This window comes from Oryctolagus cuniculus, chromosome 16 (genome assembly GCF_964237555.1).
Source record: "Oryctolagus cuniculus chromosome 16, mOryCun1.1, whole genome shotgun sequence".
NCBI lineage: Eukaryota > Metazoa > Chordata > Mammalia > Lagomorpha > Leporidae > Oryctolagus > Oryctolagus cuniculus.
The window spans coordinates 14,279,034-14,298,283 of NC_091447.1; the positions used below are offsets into that span (position 1 = coordinate 14,279,034).

The 19,250-nt window shown below is 47.6% G+C and overlaps 1 protein-coding gene across 1 annotated transcript in view; it reads right to left on the reverse strand.

Annotated features, from left to right (window-relative positions):
• The window catches only part of RAPGEF5 (Rap guanine nucleotide exchange factor 5), a 245,354-nt gene that overhangs the window by 155,459 nt on the left and 70,645 nt on the right, over window positions 1-19,250 (reverse strand). The window contains exons 6-7 of the mRNA XM_051852807.2: window positions 17,765-17,831; window positions 873-921 (exon numbers count right to left, since the gene is read on the reverse strand). Coding sequence (XP_051708767.1) covers window positions 873-921; window positions 17,765-17,831 — 116 coding nt within the window. The remainder of the gene's footprint in view (window positions 1-872; window positions 922-17,764; window positions 17,832-19,250) is intronic.

The following is a 19,250-nucleotide window of genomic DNA, read 5'->3' on the forward strand; positions in this document are numbered from 1 at the left end:
TCAGCTTCTCCACCACCACCTTCGTGACGCCCAGTCTGCGTCCTCTATATCGGCCAAACCCACACGGGAAGTGACAGGAATGTAACGAGGGAATTCACACTCAAAAACCCAACCGGGAGACGAGCCAGCACGTAGATTGCTACTGGAAAAGGAAAGCTGTGAAGCATGAGTCCTTCCTGTGCCATTGACTGCTTCAAAATCCGCCCTCGCTTTGAGGCTGACATAGTCTTTCTGCCTGAGAAGTCCCCGTCCAGTTCACCATGATCCAGAAAGTACTTTCCTACTGATTCCCATTCCATTCAGCACCGGCCTCCTCCCTCTGTACAGGAACGCTGCAGGACGCCTCCTTCTGACATGCAGAGTGCTTTTTCTTCTCCCTTACAAGGTATCTGCAAGCTCCCGCTTCCTTTCCACACATCACCGTCATAGATGATACCCCACAGGTATGGGACTCAGATCCATGCAGCCAGTCCCAGGAAGAATACTGGCCTTGCCATGTCATTAAGCAACTTGGATTTTTTTTTTTTTTTTAAGCATCCTTACACAAAGACCGCCCTCCATGGAATGCAGTCTTCTTTGTTAGTATGATATGGCATGCAAGGTGCACTTACACCCTTCTCATGGGAGCAGTGGACGGCAAACATATTTGTAAATCTCGCTTTTCCTTGGAATTGGAAATAAGCTGGAGCACAGGTAGTGAAAGTATAAGAACCATCTATACAGCATCCTGCGCTATTCTGATGGTGGAATAAATCATCTTGAAAGCAGTGACATTCTCTGCGTCCCACACGGAGGCTTCCAGAGACACGCTCTGCTGTGAACGGTCCCCAAAGCGCTCGACTCCCCCGGCAGCCCCTGCAGAGACTACTCACCAGACTTCCTTGCTTTCAAAGCAATAACAGCTGCAAGCTCCCTCTGCACCTAATAAAATATTAGAGGGGAAAAAATCAAATTACAAGAAGAAAATACAGCTTGAAAAAGTAGCACTTTGTTTTTAGATCTGCAACCCAAACTAAGAGCAGCCGCAATAAAGTACAGGTTTTCTCTCCTCACTTATTTGTTGCTTGTTTGCATTCAGTACATGGAAACATCTCTGCATAGGGATTTTGGGCCAATAATCTTGAAGAATCCCATAGACTTACTTAAAAAAAAAACTTAGTTGCCAGAATGCATACACTGTGCAATGCTGGTGCATATACCACAATGAGAGAGAGCACTTCAGAGAGCTCACTGTATAGCATCAGAAATAATGCAAATATGAATTAAATTGTTAAAATGGCAAAGACATTACATATTGTTTATCCCACAAAGATGCTGGTTTATATAGAAATTCTAGAAAAACTGAGACAGGTGTTCCTGGTTTGATCTCCATGAATGTTCACTGCAAGCCTGCCCAGTTAACAGTAGCCATTTTGGACAACATGCCCCAGATAGGCTGGTGTCCTCACCTTCCAGGACAGGTGAAATGGGAAGAATTAATTTAAAAGCCAAAGTGGGAGCCAGTGCTGTGGAACAGCAGGTTAAGTCTCTGCCTGCGATGCTAACATCTCATAGGAGAGCCAGTTCAAGTCCTGGCTGCTCCGCTTCCAAACCAGCTCCCTGATAACGCACCTGGGAAAGCAGCAAAGGATGGTCCAAGTATGTGGGCCCCTGCCACCCACATGAGAGACTCAGATGCATCTCTTTGCTCCTGGCTTTGGCCTGGCGCAGCCCTGGGGCCACTGTGACCATTTGAGGACTGAACCAGAGGACGGATGATCTCTCTGTCTCTGTCTCTCTCTGAAATTCTGTCTTTCAAATAAATGCATTTTTTAAAAAAAGCCAAAGTGCATTAGACCCCACTAATTTGTCCAAATTTTTTAGCGCTTGTACATTCTCTTGCTCTCCCCACTTTGAATGCTTAAATGCTTCCATAAAATCATTTCAAAGGGGAACCCAGACAAAGACAAGGAAAGGTTAAATACAGCCACCTTCCATGACACCATGAGGATAGTCTTTGGGAACTGTCTGAGAAGAATATGACTTCCATAGGGTGCCAGCCCTTTCCCCTGCAGGACACAATCTCCCAACATCGAGGCGTGTGTCCAGGTATCCGAGGGGTTTGGAGGACCCCAGGGCTGGAGGTGTGCAGCCTGGGAGTTCATCCAGCTGGCCACATCACAGAAATGACACTTCAAAGGGAAGTACCGGAAGTCAAGGTTAAAGTGCAGCCTTGCTGTTCAAATTACTTAATTTGGATTCCTCTGCTATAAAGGGATCCTGAGAGGCCCCTGGGACTGCATTCTCCGTGGCCAGTACGTCATCACCCCTTAAGAGGGTGGCTCACCCCACACAGCTACCACTGCCACCCTTGCCTGGACGGGTGTCCGCTCAGGAGCACCTGTGGTGATTTTGCTGCATCTTGGATGCCTGGGGAGTCTCCCAGCAGTGAAAGCACCATCAGTCCCTCCCTCTGTTTGGGAGTTTGGGCTCCAGAAATGCTGGTGAATGGAGAGCTTAAAGTTACAGACCTGGCCACCACAGCCATTTAGAGAGTGAACCAGTGGATGGAGGACCTCTCTAGGTCTCTCTCTCTCTCTAACTCTACCTTTCAAATAAATAAGCAAATGTTAAAAAAAAAAAAGAAGGCAAGCAAGCTTCGTTTTTCATATAAAATACACAAGACTGCTCCCCTGCACTGCACTGCAGCCCTGAGCCTCTGTGGCGACAGCACAGGAGGCTGTGGCACAGCGTGGGATGCAGAGTGCTGTCCACACTTCTACCCCAGGAGAGAAGAGGGTTTTGACAACACCCCCAAAGGAGCTGATGGAGTAAAACGTCAACTAGGAGAGATCTCATTACATGCTCCTTTACCATCGCCACACGGTGTATGTTTTCAAAGGTTTATTTATTTATTTAAAAGGCAGCATTACCCAGAGAGAGGAAGGGAGAGGGAAGAAGGAGGGAGAGGGAGAGAGAGAGAGAAAGGGAGGGAGAGAGGGAGAGGGGAGGGAGAGAGAGGGAAAGAGAGGGAGAGAGAGAGAAAGTAATGGAGAGAGGGAGAGAGAGAAAGGGAGGGAGAGAAAAAGAGGAAGGGAGAGAGAGGGAGAGAAAGGAAGGGAAGGAGAGAGGGAGGGAGGGAGAGGGAGAAGGGGAGGAAGAAAAGGAGACAGGAGGGCGAGAGGGAGAGGGAGGGAGAGGGAGGGAGAGAAAGACTGATTGTTCATTTGCTGGTTCACTCCCAAATGGCCCCAAGTCTTTTAAAGGACACTGCTGATTTCCCCACTGCATCGCTGTGGATTATTTTTGTTTTTCTCTCACCTTACCTAAAACAGAACCTTCTCAGGTTAGGTGCGAGAAATGCAGGGCCAAGAACTATGCTCTGATCCTGGCCATTGCTTTTTATCAAATGCAGATGCTAAGCCCCAGCTTCTTCATCTTGTAAGAAGAGGACCTTGGCTTTTTCTCTGCTCCCTACCACGATGCCCAACTCCCTTTGCTGAACCCTCTGGGGTCAGGCGACTTTCAGAACCCAAACTTTTACATCTCAGAAAGTCACCCTTCCAGGCCACATCCCCATAGCGAGGTCTGGGGCAGACACTGGTCATCAGGCACAAGATTACTCCTGCAATGAAGTGCATGATTGTTCACACCAAACAGGACCAAGGAAGGCTGGAAAACGCTTCAGGTTTGGCCAGCAAGGATACGCCATCTGGGTTAGATTGCAAAGCTGCTGCTACTCGGAGCCTGTCTAAATGAGAATCTGGGTGGAGACGGGCTGGGGCGGCCAGGACTCAGGCTGTGTCATTGCTATTGTACGTTACCTACGTGATGGCAGGCAGCCGCTGGGCTGAGAACCACTGCTCTATTCAACCGGACTCCGTATTTCAATTTTACAATGATTTCAACTGACCATCCATCTTTACTCTTTATTGTATTCTCCTCTAATGCAATTCATTTGTAAAGGAGCACGGCCTTCACTGTCTCAGATGCGCGCACACACACACACACACACAGAGCCATAATTCAATCAAGCAATCGGATGATTAGATTAACTTCCCGTAGCAGTGGTTGACAGACAGGACCTGCTGGAGTACGTGGAATATTGCAAGGCAGCCTTTGGAGAAGCTTCAATTTTAATTTAAAATATAGCTTATTGAATATGAAAAAAATCTATATAATTTAAGACAGATACAACAAAGGGTATGTTTGCCCTTGTGTCTATTCAAATAGAGGATGAGTAAGGGATTGATGAGACGGATCCCAAACTCCCGCCTCTCCCCCGTCCCCCATCAGAGACACCGGTCAGATGCACGCTGACATGTTGTCAGCTTTCTGCCTTCAATAACCAGCATGGCTGTTGACAGAATCACCTCGAAATTCAATACAAATCAGAGGCAGTCTTCCGTCTTCTGCTCTAGCATTCTGTCTCCCTTCTTCCCTGGGTACCGCACCTGGGACTTCAGGCTGAAAACCCCAAAAGCTCACACAAGCTATTCTGCATCAGAGCAAGGACGGGACAACAGGCGGTGTCAAATGGCCTAGTGGTTGATGCTGGTGAAGACGTCCATGTTCCCTGGGGCCGGCCCTGCGGCATAACAGGTAAAGCTATAGTGCTGGCATCCCATATGGGAGTGTCTTGGCCACTCCACTTCCAATCCAGTTCCAGGCCAATGGCCTGGGAAAAGCAGTGGAAGATGGTTCAAGAGCTTGAGCCCCTGTCACCCACATGGGAAACCTAGATGAAGCACCTGGCTCCTGGCTTTGGCCTGGCCCAGCCCTGGCCATTGTGGACACTTGGGGAGTAAATCAATGGGTGGAAGATCTCTCTATGTATCTCTGTCTCTCCCTCTCTCTGTAGCTTAGACTTTCAAATAAATTATTAAATCTTTAAAAGGAAAAAGATGTCCATTGTCCACATCAGAGTGCCTGGATTCAATATCCAGCCCAGCTCCTGAAGTCCTGCCACCCAGGACTGAGTTCTAAGCTCCTGGCTTTGGCCTTGGCCAAGCCTTGGTCCAGCCTTGGCTGTTGTGGGCATTTGGTGAATAAACCAGTGGCCAAGAGCTTGCTTGCTCTCTCTCTCAAATTAAAAAAAAGAAGAAAAAATTTTAAATAGAAGAAAAAATTAATAAAAAACAAATAAAGTAAAGGAAGTTCATTTTTGAAGGTAAACTAATGTTGGTCAAATTCTTAATGAACCAAAGGTTATCCTTACAAGCTATGGTTTTTTGTTTTCTTTCCTTCCTTCCTTCCTTCCTTCCTTCCTTCCTTCCTTCCTTCCTTCCTTCCTTCCTTCCTTCCTTCTTTAATATTTATTTATTTGAGAGACAGAGTTACAGAGAGACAGAGACAGAGAGAGAGAGAGGTCTTCCATCCACTGGTTCACTTTCCAAATGGCTGCAATGGTTGGAACCGGGCTGATCTGAAGCCAGGAGCCAGGAGTTTCTTCTGGGTCTCCTATGTGGGTGCAGGGGCCCAAGGACCTGGGCCATCTTCTACTACTTTCTCAGGCCATAGCAGAGGGCTAGATTGGAAGAGGAGCAGCTGGGACTTGAACCGGCACCCATATGGGATGTCGGCACTGCAGGTCAGGGCGTTAACCCACTGTGCCACAGTGCCAGCCCCTAATAGGAATTTTTTAAAACACAGAGCCCATCTTCTCAATCTCCTAGACTAAATGGAAGAAGAAACATAACCCAATACTCTTCTATGTTTTATTTCCAAATACGTTTAACTTTGGAATCACTACACAATCCTGAGCTCCCATGAACTTTCAGAAATCTAGAAACAATAACAATGCTTCTTGACCAATGTACTTCGTGCACAACACAGACTGAGCAGGGATGCTGGTTATTAGACTTTTCTCCTATGAAGGATTATGCACGGGCTAAGGAACAATTTTCTTTGTTCCTCAGAGGCCTGTTTTCTTATTTCCAAGTTCATTATTGTGTTCTAAAGAGCTAATAGCACCACAGATCTGACACAGGGATAATCTTGTGATTATCTGTTACTGTCAACTAATAATTAGAAATTAAGAAAGTTATCTATCTGTCTACACCCTGCTGTTCTCCACCTAATACTTCATTTAACAGAGTTGTTTTCCCAGTCATTTCTGTCAGCATGTCAAGGAAGTGTTAAACATGCTGGGATGATAGATACATGTGTGTTTACTCATTTGTCTCAAGGAAATTAGGGACATGTGCAACATCTCTTAGATAGACTATTTTACAGAATACATAGATATGCTCATCAGCTATATTATAACTGAGATAATGGGTGACCATTTAAAGGCTGACACGTGTAGAAGTGACCTGAAACCAACAAAACAAACTGGAATAAAGTTCTACATTTAGGTTTAAAAACTGTTATTGAAGCTTGCTACACGTACAATGAATCCGACAGGGGTCTGCCATGGAAAGAACTGATAGGCCATGACACGAGTTAACTGTGGGGGGCAACGAGGGGACAGTCATCTCCCCATGGCTGGACCCGAGGGACACAACAGCCCATGTGCCTGCCCTCCCTGCACACTGTGGCCTCAGGTAGCAAGAGGAGCTGTAGGGACAACACCACCATGAACTTCACATATTTGCAAGGTACAAGGTGAAATTCAGCCCAATGGAGAGGAGCTGCAAAACGTGGGTCTGAGCTCAACCTGAGAATTTTCAAGCAGCCAGAGCTCTCTGGAGTGGCAATGGTGCACCGGGTGAGCGTCAGCAGAGCACGCTGCACACAGGATGGCCAGCAGCAGAAGCACCTAGTTCCAGGACTTGTTCAAGATTCGCCTCACAAACGTCTCCCTCTCAAATCACCCCACTGGCAAATCAGCACAAAGCCGTCCATGTCACCTGGGGATGGTGACCTCTGTCCACCCGCAGGGGAACAGTCAGCGATGTTAAGCCCATCAAATTCACCAGAGAGAGAGAGAGAGAGAGAAAGAGAGAGAGAGGGAGGGAAGAAGGTGCCAATCTAAACAGATGAAAAATTACTGTGGGAAGTCATTTTCTGTTGTGGAAATCTCACGAATTTCAAAGTAGAAAGAACAGGAGAAGCTACAGATGTTTGAAGGAACCTGACGAGGGCAAGCTGATGACACTAACGTCTCCAAAGGTCAGGCACATGCCGTCTTCTGCAGGTTTCAGAGCTGCCCTCACAGCCTCTGACAAAGCCCCAAACCAAAGCCCCAACTGCCAATCAAGAGGCATTTCCTGATGAAAAAAATTTTCACGTACATGAAATGGATTCTAACAAAACAGGTGGCCATTCTGATTTCTGCAGTAACACTGAAACAAAATGTTCATCTTGCTTACATTCTTACATTTTTAATTTTTATGTCTTAAATTACTTTTTTTCCATTTTCTGGCAAGCCCAATTTTTCAACATGTATAATACAGCTAATGATTCTTCAATGAATTCACTGAGTCTATTTAATAAAGCAGCTTCAAGGTCATGACATAATTTGCAAACTCAAGCCGTATGATGCCTTTTATCCAGCAATTTTCTCGTTTGCCTGAGAAATGTCTTCTCTCAACCCTTGTCCTTTTTGGAGGCAGGAATATAAACTGAAGCAGCAGCAGGATAACTACACCACTCACCAAGTCCCACGCAAACAGAGATGGATGCCTACTGAACTTGTAGGGATGTTGCACTGGAAATACACTGAGAAACCTAGATCAAAGACGCTCTTTTTTCCTTTAAGATTTATGTATTTATTTGAAAGGGAGTTACAGAGAGCACGAGAGAGAGATAGAGAATTTCCAACCACTGTTTTATTCTCTAAATGGCCACAACAGCCAGGGCTGGGCCAGGCTGAAGCCAGGAGGTAGGAGTTCCATCTGGGTCTCCCATGTGGACGGCAGGTGCCCAAGGACTTGGGCCATCTTCCGCTGCTTTCTGAGGCTCATTAGCAGGGAGCTGGATTAGAAGTGGGGCAGCCAGGACTTGAACCAGTGCTCAAATGGGATGCCAGCATCACAGGAGGTAGCTAAACCCGCTGAGCCACAACACAGACCCCAACTAAAAACCTTTCCAAGTAAAATGTTTATAAGAATTGCTAGCACGTGTGAGCTTCCTGGAAGAACAAAATTCAGAACTCAAGATCCAAATACTCTAAAACAGGGGTAGGAGAACCTTCTAATTAAGCTAAGCACCAGAATGCAATAGAGGAAGGGACACACCCAGACCACAGCTGCTTAAATACTCACATTCGCAGCGTTCAAGACTCTGCTTCCCACCACAATCAGATACTTCTTGACAATGAGTGTGGACACTTATTCCACCCACCCAGGCCACCATGGGACAATGAGCACTAAAATGTTTTGTCCTTAAGCCAGGAACAATGCTTCCAAGGGCTTTCAGGTTCAGAGATTACTTTAAAAGTTAACTCAGGGCCAGCGCCGTGGCTCACTAGGCTAATCCTCCGCCTGCGGCACTGGTACTCCAGATTCTAGTCCTGGTTGGGACACTGGTTCTGGTTCTGTCCTGGTTGCTCCTCTTCCAGGCCAGCTCTCTGCTGTGGCCCAGGAAGGCAGTGGAGGATGGCCCAGGTGCTTGGGCCCTGCACCCGCATGGGAGACCAGGAGAAGCACCTGGCTCCTGGCTTCGGATCAGCACGGTGCGCCGGCCACAGCAGCCATTGGGGGGTGAACCAATGGAAAAAGGAAGACTTTTCTCTCTGTCTCTCTCTCTCTCACTGTCTAACTCTGCCTGTCAAAAAAAAAAAAAAAAAAAAAAGAGTTCCACAGAATTCTGAAGCTTCTTGTAACCATACGGAAATGGACTTCAGCTTTACAAATTCACCTCAGTCGATTTAACTAGCTGTGGCTCGGCGGCTCGCGATGTGTAAGAGGTAGCTGTCGTCGTGGGAATGAAGGGATCACGCAGACTCAACAAGAGACGTGCGTTCATTTGTGTCTCTGCCATAGCAAATGACTACCCACTAAACAGCGCAAAGTGACAGCCACTTGTGTTCTCACATCGCTGCAGGCACAGCACGGCGTGAAGGGTTCTCTGCTCCACAGACTCACGCGGCACAAACCAAGACATCCATGGCTGCACTCCTCATGGGAGGCACTGAGGGACGATGCGCTTCGGACTGCCAGCAGAACGCGGCCCTTGCATCTGTAGGATGACGCGCCTGCTCCTGGCTGCACGCCCCCTGGCAGCCACCCTTGGCTCTGGGAGGCCCTGGTCTGGTGCCTGCACCTGGGCTGCTCCATGTGGGAGCCAGCAGGGGCATGCTGGATTCTTCCCAGGCTTAGGATCTCTTTCGCCGTCGCCTCTGCCAGTTATCCTGGACTTTCACAAGAGCGAGTTCGCTGCTTTTAAAAGCTCATGGGATTAGACTGGGTCTGTGCAGACAATCCATAGGGCGTTGCCTTAGTCGCATCTGCACAGTGCATCTGTTTACGGGTTGTAGGATTCACAGGTGCCACGGAGCTGGTTCACCTGTGGGGGACCCACCACAGAATGGCAACACAGATCCTCACGGCCATGCTGGTGGGTTAATGGTAACCAGTTCTGGAACATGACCAACCTGCTTAGCCTTCACCAGATCACCCTGATCTCTGACTTTCCCTTCTACTCCCACTTCTGGCCAGTACCCCCAAATTCACCTCAAGTCCGAGCCACTCGTGCACCTCTATTTCCAGCTTCGGAGCTTCCCAACCCTTACAAATCTACCCAGAACACTCTTTTCTTTCCCTTATCCAGACAGCCTGCACAGAGCTAACCACATAGAACTTCTAATTCATCTTTTATCTGATCAACACCATAAAATATGCATGGTATGAAGAATGTATTACAATTTATACTTATATTAATTTTCAGCAAAATCACTTGTTTGCTGTTTTCTTGGGCTATTTACTTTTACTTATGCATGCTTTATATGAATTCTATGCACCTATATAATAAAAACACATATACACAAACATACACATAACTTTCTTCTCATTCCTAAGGCATTCGCTCAACCAACTTGAATATAGTTTCATACATTCATTTCTTTCTGAATATTTTTTTTTGACAGGCAGAGTGGACAGTGAGAGAGAGAGACAGAGAGAAAGGTCTTCCTTTGCCGTTGGTTCACCCTCCAATGGCCGCTGCAGCCAGCGCGCTGCGGCCGGCGCAGTGCGCTGATCCGATGGCAGGAGCCAGGAGCCAGGTGCTTTTCCTGGTCTCCCATGGGGTGCAGGGCCCAAGGACTTGCGCCATCCTCCACTGCACTCCCTGGCCACAGCAGAGAGCTGGCCTGGAAGACGGGCAACCGGGACAGAACCTGGTGCCCCGACCGGGACTAGAACCCGGTGTGCTGGCGCCGCAAGGCGGAGGATTAGCCTAGTGAGCCGCGGCGCCGGCCCTATTTCTGAATATGTTTAAACAGATGTCCTCCACTGGACTTGTTTCAGTAGGCAAAACACCATTTACCATGGACTGGTAAATGTGCTTACCACAACCAAAGCTACAGTACATTAGCTTACCACGTCATGTGGGTAGGCTCAGAAAGTTTCACTGGAAACAGAGAGGATGACTTGGCAATTATAAAGCTGTGTGTGTGCCCTGCATTTTACAGTACTGGGGAATAAGCATTTTGATGTGTAATAGTTATAGAATATATCAGCATTTTTACTGACAAGAGGTAGAAATATACATTGCAGTGATCCATGGAGGCATGGGCAGTCACAAGTTTGGAAGATTCTACAAGGAGATCTTACCTAAAGGAAGTGGAAGGAGCATTAGCCAGCTCTCCACCAAGTCCTAGAGACCCACAGCTAACAGCCCAGTATCCTGTGAACATTCTAGTTGGAGGAAGGTAGCACTGAGGCACATGGAAGGAAGGCAGTTATAAGCCCAGTAGCTCCATATTAACACCAGAAACAAGCCATTCTATAGAAAGACTGAGCCATAATGCCATGGGTGCATTTTGGAAAAATTGTATTCCTTTAAGAGCCAGGCAGACAGCCTTGCTTCTGCTGATTTACTCCCCAGATGTCCACAACAGTTGGGGCAGAGGTTGAAGCTAGAGTCAGGAACACAATCCAGGTCCCCCACAAGGCTGGCAGGACCCTATTACCCGAGCCATGCCCTGCGTTCTCCCAGGGTGCACCTTAGCAAGCAGCTGGAGTCGGCAGCCAGAGCTGAGAACTGAACACGAGTACTCTGGCGTGGGATACAGGTGTCTTAACACCTGGGACAAAGTCTCCCTCTCTTATTCAGTACACTTTTAGTGCTCCTTGAAACCAGAACAGTCTCTGTGGGCATCACCCAATGCCTCTCTCTAAACTCAATCTACCTGACCCCTCCCCAAATCACACAGTAGCTCTTAAGCGACTGGAAGAGCTGGAGCCAGAGGAAGGATTCCCAAAGGAATGTTATGTTCCACACAGATAATACATACAAGGTAACAGGACGTTCCTCCTCCCGTGGCTGCCAGACAGGGGGTTAGTCATTCGCTGGGGGAGGAACTCCCGTTCCCACAGTCTCTGCACAGACAAGCCCGCTCAGGTCTCTGAGAAGCAGAGAGAAGGGGGATTAAACGCCATCTCCCATTCCCAGAAAGGATGGGGCAAGTGGCCAGGAAAAAGCACGAATGGAAACTAGCATTTGTGTCTTTAAAAACCATATTTAAACGTGGTAAAGTAACTTCCCACTTGATTGTGCTCATCATGCACTCAACATGATGGACTCTCCCCACTTTCACTAACCTCGGATTACTTCCAGATCCTGCCACCTTGGCAAAGATCCCTTAGGGAACTCTCTGGGAGTCTTTTTCAAGAGTTACCAAACCCCAAATCCCATGCACTCTGCTTCCTGAACCAGTACCAACTTCAAAGTTTCTAATCCAAGAAAAAAAAAAGCTATCACTGCTCACCGTCAGACACTGCTGTTCACAAAGGAATACTCCAATGTACAAAGCCCAAACTGTAGCATCAGCAAGGAAGACAAAACAAAGGACTCCTAGCCACTTCCCATCCTAGACCAGGAAGAGGTATACACAGAGTCCTGTGAGAGACGCACCTCAGCGAAAATAATGGAAATCCCAGGTGAAAGAGGAGACACGGTCAACTCTTCAGAGTTTCAAATGAGCAAGAGGAAAATCAGAGGACAGGCAACACCGGAGGAATGGGACAGCCGAGAGGCAGGAAGTCGTGGACAGTCTGGTGCCACGCTTTGGTGACACAGCACAATCGGCTGCTTGTTAACACCTGTGTCCTTGTGGCTCTGCATCAAGTGTTACCCAAGAGAACTTTAGGGAAAGGACGCACGAGAGAAGACGCGCATGGAATCCCAAGTCCAGGGCAGGCCTTGGTTAATGAGAGCAACGTGGGCTCAGTTTTGTCTGGAACGTAGGGGTCATGTGGGAATAGGAGTCAGAGAGAAGATGTTGGGAAGCTGAGAGAAGAAGCCTGCGGGTGACATGAACCTCACGGACCCTGAACAGGGACAACGCTTTGGTGATAACACTGACAGCACCTCCCTTCCCAGACAGGTGCAGACAGAAACCCCAAGGCAGGTCCCCTGCTCTGCAACCCTTGCCACCTAAAGTCTTATACCTTCTCCCAGGGCCTCTGCAGCTCACAGCCATGGCTGTCTTCGCTAAGCTGGGCTCGACTGGCCTGAGCGGGTGTGCCCACCAGTATTCCTCGGAGGAACTGCGATTTGTACCTGAATTGTGATTTGTACCTTTGGGAGGGATTTAGAAAACACCACTAAAGGCATTCAAGAGCGAGGTTCTACATGAAACGGGTGAAGATGAATGAAAATGTCCAATGGTACCAGCCCGCATGAGGCTGGCATTTCGTCTAGTGGTTAGGACAGCAGTGAAGACACTGGCGTCCCAGACTAGACTACCTGAGTCTGATCCCCTCCTCTGGCTCCTGACTCCGGCTTCCTGCCAGTGTAGACTCTGGAAGGCAGTGGTAATGGCTCAAGTGAGTGGGTGCCCGCCACCGGCATGGGAGACCTGGACTGAGTTCCCAGTTCTCAGCTCCAGCTTGGCCCAGCCCTGGCTGTTGCAGGAACTGGGGACTGAACCAGTAGCTGTGAGTTTTCTGTATCTGTCTGTCCACCTGTCTGTTTGTAAGTCTCTTTCTGTCTCAAAAAAAAAAAAAAAAAAAAAAAGTGGTATGGCTATAAATTCACTCCCCCCTGCCGCCACCACCAAATTAGTTAGCGGTCTGTTCTAGATCCTCAGATTCTCTTCTCTTTGCACATCGCCACTGACTTCGCTGGACCAAGCAGCCCAAGGACATACCACAGGCTCCCTGTCCCTTCCTAAGTGCCCCTCATGTAACGATCCGATCAAACAGGCAACCAACATTCACAATTCACAACTCAGAGTAACTGAGATTACATTGCGAGATTGTGAACAAAAATTGCAAAACTGGCATCCAGCCCAGACAAAATGCTCGTATTTTTCACGCCTCAATTTCCAGCCTGAAAACTCAGCTTAAAGAACCTTTCATTTCATTAAAGAAATGACATATTCCAGTCAGTGCTGCTTTGCATGCAGACTTTCAGTAAACTGGAGCCAGAAGTCCCAAACCAAGCGCTGGTTCCTCTTTATAGATGTCAGTGGCTTTGGCTCCTGTCCTTGGGCCCTTCCCAAGTCCCTCTCGGGTCTTTGCTGTGCCTCCAGAGTTTTTGCTTTTCTCCTAAATTTAAAGTGTAACAACATATAAAAGTTACCAATTCTGAGCACTCTATTGGTCACAAACAGTGGAAAAATCTAATTTAAAAAAATGAAATACTCTTGCACAACTGGTTAGTGCATGTAGCTGTTAACAAAAGGCTGGAGGCTTAAGTTTCCCAGGAATACGTGCCCTGGGACCAATTTCTTTATAATACAACAAAATAAAATAGAAGGACGTGTGGAACTTCCAGGGTGGGAGCTGGCAGGCTGGGCCGCTCGAAGGCCCTCCTGAGCCTAGTGACCCGACTGCACCAACAGAGACTGATAATCAACGAAATAGGGGTCTTTAAGTTAACAAAATCTGCAGAGCCGTCAGAGACTAGAATGGAGAAGGTGCTAAGACGGAGACAGTGACTGGCAGTTTTCAGATGATCCCCCACCCCGCCCCGTGCATTTGCACAGGCTGTATGTAGTGGCAAAGGCCTGGCATCACACGTCCTGTCCACTGAGGCTGCAGACTTCTCATAGGGCTTCCCATGTCAGACGCTGGGGAGGGTGCTCTGTCCTGAAGACCACTTGAACATGGCGGGAACATCTTAATCCTTTATGCTCCTTCAAAGTTAACAACCATCAAGCTGACTGCATTAAGAAGACGTTTTTATTTTTACACAGGCGTGTTCCTTTATGAATGAAAGCCCGCTTTCATTTTCTTCCTGAGTAGAACTGCAGGTATTATTTGTTGAGATGTCAGACCCCTTCCCCCTGATGAACCTACAAAGGTACTAGGAAACACTACGGGAGCTAAAGTCATGAGGATTTTTAAAAAGACAGTTAACACACAAAGATCCCGAGGTTGAGTTACACCGGTGAGGACAGCACTGCTGGGAACCACTGGCGCCTCCCCAGTGCCCCTACACAGAGCCCTGGAAGTCCACTAGCAACTCCACACCACAGATCACCTCTGCTCTCCTTAATCACGCTCAGGGGCATGGTGGATGAGACCTGTTGAGTGAGCTTAGGAGGCGTGTACATCTTCCTTCCTGCATGGCGCCAGCACCTAGGTAACCAGTACAGCACCGCCAGCAGGAATGGCCACATTTGCAGAGAGAAGTGGGGATGAGCGTCCTTTCACAAATGATCTTTAGAACAGGAGGGGCCTTAGAGACTGTCTAGGCATTGCACTCAACTTGGCCACGGTCACACGGTTGGCTGGAAGGAAGAAGATGTAAGCTTAGCACATGGATGTGTTCACGGTCCTGGGCCAGTTCACCAGCAGTGGCACAGAGGAGGATTTCTCTCCCGGTCTCTTCACTCCTCAGTGCCACTCCAGCATCTTGCTTGGGGACTTTTCCAGCAAGATCACCTCACCGAGGTCTAAATCGCTGCCCATGCCTTCTGCCTCAGAGGCTCCTCAGACGCTGTTTCCAGGAGCCCATTGGGTTACCTGCACGTCCCCTCACTGCCCTCTCAGCGCGCCTCTGCCCTCTTACTGTGGGGGTCCCGAGACCCTGCCGTCTGTTCTGCTCTTCCACCTGCAGCCTCTCTCGGACTGATTCCCAGAACTTTCACCTTAACTCCAGGAGCACCAGATGCTGGTCTCTAGGTGTGTCCTGAATCCTTTCATGTTTTTATCCTCTCAAAGTCAGTATGCTTCCCTCCCACCACTAAAAACATCACCTAAATTTCCACATGTTACCCAACTTCCTGGGTAACTCCGTCTCCACTCATGAAAGTCCCAGAACTTCAGTTAGCTGACTCCTCCTCTATTCTACCCACTAATGCTGGCTTTTAAAAAATCTTTGAGGGATCGGTGCCGTGGCATAGTGGATAAAGATGCTACCTGCCACATGGGCAACCCATATGGACACTGGTTCAAGTCCCAGCTGCTCCACATCTGATCCAGCTCCCTGCTAATGCACCTGGGAAAGCAGCAGAAGATGGCCCAAGTGCTTGGGCCCCTGCACCTACATGGGAGTAGGTGCAGGAATGAAGCTCCTGGCTCCTAGCTTTCATCTGGCCCAGCCCTGGCTGTTGCAGCCATTTGGGGGAAGGAACCAGCATATGAAAGATATCTCTCTTTCTCTCTGTCTCTCACTCTTTGTAACTCTGCTTTTCAAATAAATAAAATAAATCTTTAAGAAAAAATTTTTTGGATTCCTTTCTGAACTCAACTTTCTTTTGGTCCTGAGAAAACCCAAGTTTTCATCAGCCCCCAATTTACTGCCCCACCTCTGATTCTTATTCTTTCTTAAACATCTGCCTTGGGTCTGGTGCTGTGGTGTAGCAGGTAAAGCTCCCACCTGTAGTGCCAGCATCCCATATGGGCACTGGTTCAAGTCCTGGCTGCTTCACTTCTGATCCAGCTCTCTGCTATAGCCTGGGAAAGCAGTACAAGATGGCCCAAGTCCTTGGGTCCCTGAACCCACATTGGAGACCTGGAAGAAGCTCCTGGCTCCTGGCTTCAGATCAGCGCAGCTCTGGCAGTTGTGGTCAATTGGGGAGTAAACCAGTGGATGGAAGACCTTTCTCTTTCTCTCTCTCTCTCTCTCTCTCCCTCTCCCTCTCCCTCTCCTTCTCTCTCTGTATAACTCTGACTTTCAAATAAACAAATAAAATCTTTAAACCATCTGCCTCATCACATCAATATGCTGCCCAAAAGGACCTTGATTTTTCTAAACTAAGACATTCTTCTCTAACCAGCGATGTGTACTATCTTGTACCTTCTTGTTCCTACACCTGCCCCTAATAAATCCCACAGCACGAACACACATCCAGTTCAGATCCTGACTACCTTTCATGGGTGGTTCAAGTCCAGTCTCTTTAAGGAAGCTTCCTGTTGCTGTTCTTGAATTTATTAGCTATAAAACCACTGTTTCTGGTGCTCAATTTCCAACTCCTTTATATACTAACTTTCTAAATATATCTGTCTGGTCTTCTTAGTATGGCTGCTGGAAGCAAATCTGAGCTGTTTTTGTCATTTCTGAAACTAACCCAGTTACATTATATTACATTCTGAAAAAATAAGGCGTAGTGGTTAAGACAATGTGATTAGGAGGTGGAAAATTATGAGTTCACATTCTGGCTTTGTTCTTTTCTGGCTGGGTGACCTTCAGCAAGTTACTTGCTCTCTACAAGATCCTGTGTGAGTAAAATAGAGATAATGCCACCCACTAACGAGGGGTGATGAGTAGTCTAACCAAGGTGTGTGTGCATGGCTGTTCATGCTCACACAGGGTAAAACACAGGCTCTTGTCTACAGTGAGTGCTTTTCAAACAGATGGCTTTTACGATTTGGCACACAACAGAAATTCCTTTCTGATCAATATTTTAAACTACAAATATCACACTGAACATTGTTCATAAAATGCTGTCAGGAATCCATTTGATGTGAAGTCTGACACCATGGACCATTCTATTGAGGCAAGAACTCCTTTTTTTTAAGCTACATTCCTGAAGAACAGGAAAGACAAGTTTCAATCCTGAAACTGTGCCCAGCTGACCTGACCTAGTACAGATCAGCTCCATCCACACATGGAACCCAACCACGTATGACTTTCAGCTATGACTCTTATAATCATGGAACTAAAGCAGAGCTAAGCAAGCTCAGGGAAGGTGAAGAATGTTCCCAGACAGCCAAGCCAATGGATTGCAACTTGGTGACGTGGGAGTGTTAGTTTGTCCAAAGCTGGAACTCAGGGGTTCGCTGCTATAGCCAGATTTGCTATAAAAGAGGCAGGAGCTTTCCTGCAAGCAAAAAGACCAAGGTTGATGGGCGGCTTTAAAAAACAATGAAAATGGTACAATAGGCCCCAAACAAGCCCCATTAACAGTTAACATTCTGGCCCTTTGCTGACCAAGGAGATTCTTTTGTTCCCTTTCCTCTAATGAAGCAGTCTTTTCTCCACTGTCTAGCCAGTCCCAGGTTTTCCAGGTTAAATCACTGTATTTACAAAATCAGATCCAACGCCTTTGTGAAGGTTACAGGAACCTTCCACCAGCACTAACCATGATGTCCCAAGGCAGGTGCATCAGAGCCCAGAAAGGCAAAGCCGTCATAGGGCAATCTCTCTACACCACTCCCCAGATTGCTCGCCAGTTCAAGACCCCAGTCTCATTACTGTGCACACCTAGGCGGGGGAGAGCTGGTCTTACCGCAGACGTTAGGCGAGCGAGAATCTCATCGCTGCTTTCTTCGGGGTCTTCCATTTTCTGATGAGACCTTGGAAAAACAAAGAAAAAAGCTTTGGTTGCTTAAGTTATCTACTAACTTACGGGGAACAGCACACAAATAATGGCATTGCTGTTATGATGTTACTGAAAGCGCCCATGCAGATAGGGTTGTGTCGGCGAAGCCCTGGAGACACAAACCCATTGCAACCCAATGTTCCTTCAAAACCAATTAGTAAGAAACTCTTTACAATGCGCCTGTGGGATCCTGAGGCTGGGGAATTGTTCTCCAGATGGTATCATAGAATTGCTCTGAGACACCCAACTTACACACGTGAGTGTGGACAAAAGCAGATGTGACTATAAGGTGGGCGAGCACTAAAACTCCCTCTAAATTTTTTAGTGAAACTCATATTTGTACAAGAAATCCAAGCGCTGTGTTTGCACTTCAGCTAAACCCGGTGGACTATTTTAAGGAAAGCAAAAGGCAGAACGGCTCTGCTGTTTCAAGAGACCACAGCTCAGCTGAGAAGCCAAGACACTGATGCCTATGTCAGATAATTAGCAAAACACCTAACAGGGGAAGCTCAGTTTGTCGTTGAAGAAAATTGTTGTCTTATGAATTCATGGTACAGGGGACGGGCATTTGATGCAGCTCACATGGTGTGGGGATGCCCACTTCCCTTCCTGCAGTGCCTGGGTTCGGGTCCCACCTCTGCTCCTGATTCTAATTTCCTTCCAATATGCACCTGGGAGGGAGCAGGTGATGGCTCAAGTACTTGGGTCTCTGCCACTCACATGCAGCACCCAGACTGAGTTCTGGGCTCGTGGTCTCAGTCTGGCCCAGCCCAAGCTGTTGCAGGTATTTGGGGAGCGAATCAGCTGATGATAATAGTTCTTTCTCTGCCTTTCAAATAAATAAATTAAATGGTTGAACTCATGGAAAATTTCCACCATACAAATGAATATACTAACGTGTAAAATTAACCACATCTTATGAAGAAAATTATGAATGACATTTTTCCCCCGGTTGGGTCACAGCAAAGGTATCTGACTAAGGCCATTTGAATGTATAACACTGTTTCCAGATCTATTTCCACAAGCGATCTCTTTCCACACGTTCTTTGCATGCAGAAGGATTCCAAGCAAATGTCCTACAGAGCAAAGTGAGCAACACAGCTGCCCAGAGACTGCTTCCAGTCTCTGCTAACTGCAGCGGGCTAGCTGCAGCCTTGCGGGGCAGACAGGCTGGTCCCAGCTCCCAGGAGAGCCAAGAGGCAGCTCATGAAGAGGCACAAGCTAGGCAGACCGATTGTGGCATCGGCTACTTGTTTCTGTCAATGCTGTTAAACCCTTTGCCCACGGAAAAAGTCACACCCCTTAAATCAGAGCAATGAATTAGCAGCCACCGCCTCCGCCCGAGTTGTGAGATTCAGGTGTGCAGCCGAGGCTGTCAAATCATCTCACTGCT